Here is a 10,844-nt window from a genome sequence, read left to right as displayed (position 1 = left end):
ACCGGAAAAGATACATTGGACTCATCCGACGGCCGAGGTTCTTTCTTCGACTCGAAGCCTTCTCCGCGATGCCGCCATGTGGACAAAGATCCGTTCCGCGGTTTTGGAGGGTCCGCGAAACCCGGGTAGGTGGCCGGTTTTGAGAAAACCGCCAAAACTCCACGCGCGGGAAGATTCCCGCCTCCACGCCGTGGCCCTAGACGTCGTTCCCGCCTCGGCCTTCTGACGGCCCTAGACGCCGCCCGACGCCCGTCACCTCCTCGCCCGCAGCGAGGCCCTAGACGCCGTCGACGCCCGTCGCCTCCGTCAGTCCCGAGACCGACGCCCGTGCCTCCACGACTTGGCGTCTTCAACCGCCGTCAGCTTCCTTGGTTTTGTGGCGCAAACCAAGAAACCCGCCTTCCGTCGCCGCTTGCGCCCTCGATTCAGGAGTGGACGTCACAGCTGCCGCCCGGTCTGAGCTCCTCCACGGCAACTCTCCGTCGACACTCGACGCCCGTGTACCTGCAATCCAAAGACCAAGCGCACGATCACACCGCATGGTTGACAATTCACTCATCACAGGCAGGATAGAGTACTCTCATTCCTCACCAAATCTTGTTGTTGCTGTCCAAGATAATGAAATGTTGATGTATGTGAGCCTCTAGTGCTATCTAGAGAGAAATTTATTGTAATCCCACAAGCATATAGTGGAAGAAGATTTGGCTAGCTTGGTCCTATGATTTTTCCCCTAATTTAGTATGTATGATTCGTTTGTACATCAACCACAATATATTTTCATCATGTTGCTAACGACACATATGCATTTAAGCTGTGGCAAATATTAAAGTCTATGTATGAGCGGAAGACAGCGATGAACAAAGCCTCGGTGATAAAGCGGCTTGCAAAGCTAGAGTACCGAGATGGCAGCAGTGTTATTGAACACTTGAATGTCTTTCAAGGCCACATAAATCAGCTGTCAGCCATGAAGATAAATCTTGATGATGAAGTACAAGCACTGCTATTGTTGAGCTCATTGCCGGACAGCTGGAACACGCTTGTTGTGTCACTTAGCAATTCAGCTCCAGATGGGAAGCTGACTCTTGAAATGGTGAAGAACAGCCTGCTGAATGAGGAAGCCAGACGGAAAGAAAGGGGCAACAGTTTGTCATCATCTTCTGATGCATATGTGGCTGAAAATAAAGATGAAAGCCGTGGTCGAAGTCAAGTAAAAATTTAGCATGGTAGAGGCAAATCCAGGGGGAGATCGCAGTCATGTTCAAATACAAATATTGTTTGCTACTATTGTGGTAAAGAAGGACACAAAACAAGTCAGTGCAAATTTTATAAAAGAGAGCTTGCAAGCAAAAATATGAGACAAATTCAGCACTAACTGTAGCTGATGAAGACTATCTCATTATTGAAGATGGTAGTTGGCTCAGTGCTGTTCGTGATGATGATTTGAGTTGGGTAGTGGACTCGGGAGCCTCTTTCCATCTCACATCACACAAGGAGCATTTCACATCCTACACAAGTGGTGACTTTGGCTATGTGAGGATGGGGAATAGAGCTTCAACTATTGTTGGTAAGGGCACTGTATGTATTGAGATAAGTACGGGCTGCAAGTTGATACTTGAAGATGTTAGGCATGTTTCGGCTGAATTTGATGTCTGTGGGAAAGCTCGATGATATTGGACTTGGTAGTCATTTTGGTGAAGGAAAATGGAAGCTCACCAAGGGTTCCTTGATTGTAGCTCGTGGAGCTAAACAAGGATGTCTTTATGTGATCAAGACTAAATTATGCAAGCAAGAGGTGAATGTTGCTGAGACAAATTCTAGCCCTGAGTTGTGGCACAAGAGACTTGGGCATATGAGTGAGAAGGGGCTGAACTCCCTTGCTCACAAGGATCTACTCCCTGAGGTGAAAGGTATGACCTTGAGACCCTGTGTCAATTGTTTAGCTGGTAAACAACATAGGGTTTCTTTTCGTACATCTACTACTCCACATCGTGCAAATGATATTCTTGATATTGTGCACACTGATGTTTGTTCTATGACAGAGAAGTCGCTTAGTGGAGCTTTATATTTTGTCACATTTATTGATGAATTATAAATAACCATTCCGGAAAGATTTTTGCATGTCTTGAAGAACAAATATCAGGTGTTAGGATGCTTTCAAGGAGTTCCATGCCAAGGTTGAAAGAGAAACCGGCAAGAAGCTGAAATGCATAAGATCAGACAATGGTGGCGAGTAGTGTAAAATGGTATTGGGATCACACTTTTTTAAAAAATATATTTACCATTACATATTTATTCGATATTTACCGTAGTAATGCACGGACATATTTACTAGTAAGAAAATAAATATTGGTCTCTTTCTCTCCCTTATCTCTCTCTATTCCCTACCATCAAAATCTAACTTGAGAATGAATATCCCACTAAACAACCATAAGATGGTCGATGTAGAGCGTTGCAAAATGCCCAGATATTCTATATACTAGAGTTTGGGTGCGCCTTCGGCGCACCATTTCTTCGTCTCAGTTTGGAGCTTAGGTTATTATTGGTACGTAACTACTCCAGATAACCAGTATTATTATGAGGCAATTCCTTGTGTGCCATTAAAAAAGTTCTTAATTCCGTACCTGCCACCAGAAAGCTTTACAAGCCTTCTTAACCATTGAGTCAATTTTTATTGGATTCCAGTACACTGCCGTCAAATTTTGGAGTTAAAACCTCCATTACATGTCAGTTTTTTTTGGTCAAATTGACTTCAATACCCTTGCTTGCCCTCTCTCACGATTTCGTTGACCATGCGCGGGCTCTCTGCCGCGTCGTCGCCCTCTCCCTCTCGCTAGCCGAGCCGCCCCGTGCGTTGCCATTGCGTCCCGAAACCTTGCCTCCGCCATGCCGAGGTCGCCCGTAATGGAAGCCGCTCGCGCCGGAGATCTCACCCGTGGCTGCTGGCGGCAGATTCCCCCTTTGCTTGATGAAGTGGTGGCTCAAGGTACGATGGAGCTCACGCAGGCGATGGATGCCGCGTGGCAGCCGGCGCAGGCGCTAGCTCACACACATCGTGGCCGAGTACATGGAGAAGTAGGCGGCCGCTCCGTTTGAGCCCGGCAGAGCTCACGCAGCATGCAGCCGCGGTGCTCCTGCACGCACGCCACCGGCAAAGCTCCCGCCCACCCGTCGCCAGGGCTGCACCTCAATTCAACGGCGCTGGACGCAATTCAAGCACTGCGGACCACGATTCGAGTGTGTTGGACTCAATTTGAGCACTGCAGACCTCAATTCGAGTACTGCGGACCTCGATTCGAGCTTGCCGAACTCGATCCAGAGCGGGGCCGAAGAGTTCTCGATGGCCGCGTGAGGGTGTCCAGGCTCAGGGGCGTACAGGCGGGAGCTATGAGCAGCTGCAGCCTCCAGCCATGCGGGCGCCCGACGCCGATGGTTCCCTCTTCCTTGGACAAGGTGAAGGATGACAAGTAGGTCCTATGGGCACTAATATCTTTTAGCATCCAATCTACCTCTCCTCTCATGGACAGTGGACGGAAATGGCAAATGAGGAAACAAAATTTGGCACACAAGGACTGAAAACATTTTCAGTAGTGGCAGGTATGGAATTAAGAACTTTTTTAATGGCACATAAGGAATTGCCTCTATTATTATAGTTAGACAGATGCATACATTTTTTTAAACAATATTTATGTTCATATGTCAGCACAGGTAGCCAGTATTATTACAGTTTCATCTCAGATTATCATCATTAAATTTTATGTTCGAGGTTAAAAACAACACAACACAACAAACAGTACTCAGACTCATGCAGAGAGTGTAAATATGCAAATCTCTTGTACAAGGAGACTCAGTCCTACAGCACAGAACCTAAGGATGAAATATCAAGAAATCGCAACACTTGCACAATTAGTTTATTTGGAGAAAAGTAAATAAGCATGGATGCCTTGAGTCCCTTGCTTCCAGGTTGTAATATATTTCCCTATCTATTTCATCAATCAACAATACAATGAATTAGAGAAGAAACATGTGCTCAGAAGCAAATAATGAAACAAGGGCACAAGGGTATTAATACCCAAAACCAAGTAAAATGGGGCAAGTTAAAAACAATAAACCAGGCGAAGCTCGATTCTATGTTATATAACAGTACAATGACAAACAATATAGGAGGTCAATAAACCAGACTAATACTGATAAGATCCAATTAACCATATAATTATAACATGAACTTCTGATCAGGATTATAATTTGCATACGAGAACTAATGACTACAGTTGTTCTTAGGAGAATCTACCTTGTCCTTCAGGCTCACAATTCTATCACATGTCAGAGCGTATTCTGCATCCCTCCTCCAGCTTGAATCTTCTCAAAGATTCTATCTAGACAAAATTTAACTAATTTTACAAATTGATAAGGCAAGATATTTTTTCTAGAGTCAATAGTTCTACTCGAAAGATTCAGAGGAAATAATGTATCTGTTGTGTGGAATAAGGACAAAGAACAAATGTAAGTTGATTGCTTACTTCATCAACCGTAGGGGTGCTTGCCTTTTGTATCTTTGCTAGCTTTCTTTTGTATTTTGTTCATGGAATAATAACAAAGGTCACATACTAAAAAGAAATAGATGTTGAGGCCAAAAATAATTGCATTCAATAAAACCAAAAATCTCATAATTAAGTCAGTTCAGAAAGACAATAACATGAATCAGCTTAATATATCATTGGCATTAAAATTAAATTAGAGTGCTACTAAAAAACAGAGAGCCCCATAAAAAATTCATTGTCAACTTACTGTCTACAGCAAGCGTCTTTGTTTCAATTTCCTCTCCAAGCTGGGCAACTTGATCTACCTAGTCTAATACGAAGAATAAACAGGTTTGAAATTATTGACAGCGCACTCTGTTACTTACTTGTAAAACATTTATGAAGTATGAATCCCATTCAACTCATTATTAGAAGTTATCATGTTAAGGATCCATCCAGTAACAGGAAGGCAACAATATATAGCAAATTGCATTGTGCGCAGAACTCTAGCTTAACCTATTATTCTAATTCCATATATAGTGCATCAAGTATGTCCAATGGTAGAATTTTGGAGCAGATGCTGCCATCCCTATTTATTATGCACAGTGCACCTTCTCCAAGTTTAGAGGGGAAGAATAAAGCTTCAATGTTCAACTATCTATGCACCCACATCTGTTTTACCATAGAACATAGTTGTCAACATATTTTTCATTGTTTTTTGAGCGTAAAAACACAATGCACAAAAATGAAGGAAAAAAGAAGACATACTTGAACTTCCCGATTCCATTGTTCCCTGGCAAGCGATTTTGCAAGCTCTGCCTTTGTGACCTGCGAAATCCTTCGGTAAGAGCATTGCTAAGACTTGTGACAGCAGGAAAACTATTTTCCACCACAGCAGTCAAAGGCTCCGTATAATACACTATCTGCAGAGTATAACATAAAAATGGCAAGGGGGAGGGGGACAGAGTCGGCAGACAGCAATATACCTCAAGTCTAGCCAAACGTGCAAGGGCTTCAATTCTAGTGCTATGATGTCTCTGTTTCTCCATCTCCACTGCTGACCAATCGTACTAGTATGCAACTCTGAAGCCTGAAAATGTTAGAGCAAAATTCTTTTAAAGAATCATCACTTTCTGAACCATCTCACCAGAATAGAAATGATTTTACATATGAACACCGAGCAGCTGACTCTGCCTCGCAAGAGACAGTTGTGGACTGCATTACCAGGCCTCAAGGTCAGCATAAAGTTCCATACTTCCATAGCCAGTGCAATAATCGAGCTGTATGATTTTGAGCTCAAATGCAGTATTGGAAACACATCAAAGCAAAAGGATAATATACTTTACATAACAAACGGACAGCATGCAATGTATTACTAACTCAACTGTCATGTAAATCACAAGAATAGAGTTTCTCTCGTTCTGTTCGCAGCTGCACAGAGTATGTGATAAATTTAGCAACCTCTCAAATCTCAAGCAACATAAAATCGACATGGCGCAGACTCACCTCCTGGGCTTGCTCCTTCTCACGCTCGGCAAGCAGCTTCTCAAGCCCGGCCTTCTCCCATTCAAGCCTCGCAACAGCCTCCTCTCACTCGGCGATCGCGCGTGCAGCCGTGGCCGCGAACCGCTCAGCCCGCCGCCGTCTCCTCTCCTCCTACCTCCGTTTCTCCTCCTACGAATCCTCCGAGTCATCGCTCCCCGACCCATCCAATTCGTCATCATTCCCGCTCCCGCTCCAACTCCCACTCTCAGACGCGCCGCCCTTGCCGCCCCCGCGATCCCCACGATCCCCTTTCGGCTTCACCTCGGCCCCACCTCTGTCGGCGGTCCACCACCGGCTTGATCCTGCAACGCGAGCACCACAGCGGCGGCCTCTCCGCGCCGCCTGCGGCGGCAGCGGCGGGCTTAGCTGAGCGAAGCCGCCGAAGGGGTAGGCGCTAAGCAAGCACCGGTGCCCGCCCTTCCTGCGCAGCATCCCAAGCAGCTGGGTCGCAGGGAGATGAAGCGCGCGTGGTAGGCCCCGCCGCCTGTGCGGGGATCTGGCTCTAGGGCGACGGGAGGCGTGCCTGCGGGGATGCCGGCGGCCGCAGCAAAGGCGACAGACGGCGGTACACGAATGCCGCGGCGGCGGTGGAGTCCAGGTCGAGCGAGGTCAGGGGAGCGCGGCACGGGCGGCTGTTGCAGGGACAGGCTGTTCGGGCCGGAATGCAACTCGCCTCGGCGTGATCGAGGAGGAAGACGACGTGGTGGAGCAAGAGAGCGTGCGGGTGGCCGTTGGGCAGCGAGGGCTGTCAGAGTTCTTATAGACGAGGCCACGGGCAACCCCGCGTTGCCGCGGCGCCGATGCCCCCCCGTGACTCCGGCGACAACCGCTTGCCACGCAGGCGCGAGCTGCCGTGGTGGGCTGAGCAGCGACGGCGGCGGCGGCAGACGCGGACGGTGAGCGAATGGGAAAAAAGAAGAGGAAGGGGAAATGGGAGACGGGACGGATGGGGAGCTCTCGAACCACGGCTGGAGCGAGTGCGAGAAGGGTGTTTCCGCAGAAGCGGCGGGCCGGCGGTTTTCTGCAAAAGCGGCGTGATTTTCGAATTTTCTCTTTTTCATATTGAAATACTTTCGACCATAGGGGTTTGTACGTGAAAAATACGAGCGCATTTATCATATGTGAAGGGCCTTCCTGAACCGCGGGTTGATTTTTATAAATAAGAAGAGTTTGTTTGCAAATTTCCACACGCTTGCTTGGCTGCTTATGGACGGCTGGAGTAGCCACGATCGGATGGCCGCGAAATAGGGGCGACGTAGCCACCCTCCTAAGCCGCGATTTTGCGCACGAATAGAGATTGGGATAGCTTGCTTGGATATGAATACATGATCGGAGTTTTAGATTCTAAGGGCTTCTTTAAGGAAAAAAATTGTTTTGACTTCTAGAAAGGACTTAAGACAAAAACGAAAAAGCACATACGAATTCAAGTGCACTTCAAATATTGGGGACAAATTGCTTTGAGCTATCAAATTAAGAATAAAAAACACATTGGGTTTTGGTAGAAAAATAGAAGTACATACACTAAAGCATGCATTATTAGCAAAATAAACAATGGATTGGCAACTAATCCCGCGACCAGGCTTCCCTTTCACAGGCCAGCGAAGGGATCCGGCATCGTATCTCTCTCACCAAACAGCAGTCCTTTGTTCCTGTAAAGCACATAAGCACTGGTGAATCAGCTAGCTAGATCGTTGGCACAAGATCAAATGAGAAATTGTAGTTCAGACTAAAAAAACGCAAGAGTAACAAGGTGGAGAGTAGAGAGCCACCTACGACGTACCAGTGCCTAGGATTGCATGGACGAAGCTGCATGGACCTTGTTCGGTGCCTGCACGTAAGCTGCACTGATCCATGGCTGGCGACCAGGTGCCACTGCTGAGGTATATGATAGTGCCGCCTACAACAGTAGGCAATACCTTGGCAGAGGCAACAAGAGTCCTCATGTTTAGAAAAATAGCCTTGTCTCCTATGCTTGTCACAGGGATATGCCTTCCCACGACAAGATCCGTGAGTCTTTATAAACTAGCATCTTGGAAACACGAACATCACTATGGCCTATCACCAGGATCTCCGAGTCGCACTCCACCAAGAAGACAGGTCCATAGAACTTAACTACAGTGCATGCGGCGGTCAATTTTGGGGGTTGCAGCACTTCACCTGGTAGGGGTGTGGCAATCTGGAAAATCTTGGCTGCACGGCCATACCCAAACTCATACACCACCGTGTAAGCCGTGCCCTGGAACGAGAATGATCGACGACTTAACTGATGGAACCACACGGTATATCGTACTACTGAGCGCAAGCATGACGGTGACGACACCATCAGAGAAGGTAGCAGTAGTGGAGAGGGATCTGAGATAGGGAAGCTTCTCCTGTGCCGATAAGTGATGGAGTTCCTCGTGCATCTGCGGGAGGAGAGTCGAGAGTGGTGGCAGGTCGAGAACGTCGCCGGTGAACGGGTGGAGCAGGCGGATGGCGGTGTCGTGGTCCCGCTGCAGGACGAGGAGGCCTTCGTAGCAATCAAGAACGCAGTGGTCCTCGAACAGCGGGATGCGGACACGGACGAAGGCTCCCGTGTCGAGGTTGAAGAAGCGGACCTGGCCGCGCAGGTCGGGGTGGCCGGGGTAGAGGCCGTCGCCCTCCGGGAGCATCGCCCAGCGGCGCGGGTGGAAGCGCGGGTCGACGACGCCTTGGCCGCGCGGGGAGGCGGTGCCGGATCGCCACGGGGCGCAGACGGCGCGGAAGCGGACGTAGTCCAGCAGGTCGCCGGCCAGCAAGCGCGACGCGAGCAGGCGAATCAGATCATCCTGCAGAGACGACGCCCAGGGGGACGCCGCCGCCGGCATCGTATCGGCCGTCGGTGACAAAGGTGCGGCCATCCTTGAATCACCGTGCGTCGTCCTGATCTGATTCTGATCTGCCATGAAGCCCCTGAAATTAGTAGTAGGAAGAAAAATGGAACCACGAGATGGAAGGAAACCTTCGTTGGGGCAACCGCCAGGAATTCACAAACTTTTAGAGGGGGGCAGCAGGTAACATGTCCTCACTTGGAGTCTCCATCGGTGGCAGGCCGGCGAGATGCGCAAAACTCGCACCAGGCGAGGCGAAGTACTAGGAAGTCGATGGCGGCGAGCCGGGGAAAGCGCTGAGCGGTTCAGTGCCACGTAGTAAGCTGCGTTGATCCATGGCTGGCGATCTGCCAAGGGGCGCAAACGGCGCGACGCCCAGGCCGGGGCCAGGGGGGGCGGTGCTGGCTGCCGGCGCGGTCGGAGGTGCTGCCATATTGGAGTTATTCGACTTCGAATTAAATCGCGGGCCTGATTGGTCTGATCAACGGAGAAACCACTAGGGAGAGCAAAGAAACCAGAAGCTCGGTCGAAACCCTCATGTAGGCAACCGTACGTAATGATCCCGATATCTAGTTACAAGCTTACTAGAGGCAAAGGCAGCAAAAAATACCTGAGGTTCTGGAGTTGCTAGATGCAGGGTGCCTGGTATTCCACATTTTTTTCCACGAGTTTTACTTAATTATAATCTAAAGTGACCCAAGATAAGATCGAGAAGCCGTTGAATTACCATTGGACAGATCAGATAGCGGCCGTAGGGTCTATCATATGAAGCTTAGTGAATGGATGCGAAATCGGGTCGAAATCGGGTGTTTTCGCTCGTCCAGGTTGCGCGCGCGGTGCAAGGCGAGCTGCATGGGAAGCATGCATTGATGCGAAAATCAAACTGGATCAGCGCTGGCTGGGCAGTCAAGTGAAATCTCGGACCGGTATGACTGAATAAAAGTCCGACCAAAACAGAAGGTTGCCGCATCTAGCAAGACAGGCCAGTGGGTGCCTCCATCGGTTGTGCGAGCCAAGCTGCAAACCAACCACGCCAAAAAATCCGTGGGTGAACGTCTTGGGGCAGAGATGTGGCCATCCACCAGACCACCACTTCAAGCTGCTACAATCTATTTGTTTTTAAGAATTTTTTTGATTTTATCTTAAGATAGATTATTCTAAGTTTAATCAAGTTATATAAAATACCCATAATATTTGCGATATCAATTGAAATCCATAAATATATCGTATAATATACTTTTTTATATGTCAAAGATATTAATATTCTTCTCCATAAACTTGGTCACACTAAGAATAATTTGACTTAGAACACACTAAAAATCCTTTATGATTCAGAATGGAGGAAGTATTTATTAGGGAGGTGCTATGATACTTATACAGGTGCATAAACTTTATTGTTTTTTTCAGGCCATGTGATGTATCTGTTAGATCTTGATGCAATTAACATCACCCATCTTGTACATAGGTTAATTACGACAAGAGGTCAATCATAATTCGAAAGAAATCCGAATTAGAAGAATTAAACTAGTATGCAGCTAAATAAACCAAATGGTAGCACATGTAGGAATGAAAAAGGGTTTGGTTTTAGTGAAATTTGGTGGAAGGATTTCAAGCTACTACAAAGAAGATATGTCAATAGTTTGATGATATTTTAGGAATATTCCCTAAAGAAATGATATCCTAGGAGTTTATTAGATTTTTTATTTATTTTATGGATTTTGGCATAATAAAAATGGGTGGAAAAAGTTTGGATAAGTTCTAGGATGCCTCTAGTATTTTTAAGAATTACTCTGAAACTTTTCTCTATGAATCAGTTGTGATGTGTACATAGATTAGGGTGCATGAATACCTTATCTAATTGATATTGCAGGAGACAATCTGAGAGAGACCCTAGAGGGAGGCGATGGCCACCGCTGGCCGGCCAGTGGCGCCG

At 47.5% G+C, this 10,844-nt stretch overlaps 1 protein-coding gene across 1 annotated transcript; it reads right to left on the bottom strand.

Annotated features, from left to right (window-relative positions):
• Positions 1 to 8,272: 8,272 nt before the first annotated feature.
• LOC112872717 lies at positions 8,273 to 8,908 on the bottom strand. The gene has a single exon (XM_025935783.1). It carries the CDS (start codon positions 8,906 to 8,908, stop codon positions 8,273 to 8,275), a length of 636 nt encoding a protein of 211 aa, XP_025791568.1.
• Between the last annotated feature and the right edge of the window lie 1,936 nt (positions 8,909 to 10,844).

The sequence above is a fragment of the Panicum hallii genome, chromosome 9 (assembly GCF_002211085.1).
Source record: "Panicum hallii strain FIL2 chromosome 9, PHallii_v3.1, whole genome shotgun sequence".
Classification (NCBI taxonomy): domain Eukaryota; kingdom Viridiplantae; phylum Streptophyta; class Magnoliopsida; order Poales; family Poaceae; genus Panicum; species Panicum hallii.
This window is presented reverse-complemented; position numbering and strand designations above follow the sequence as displayed.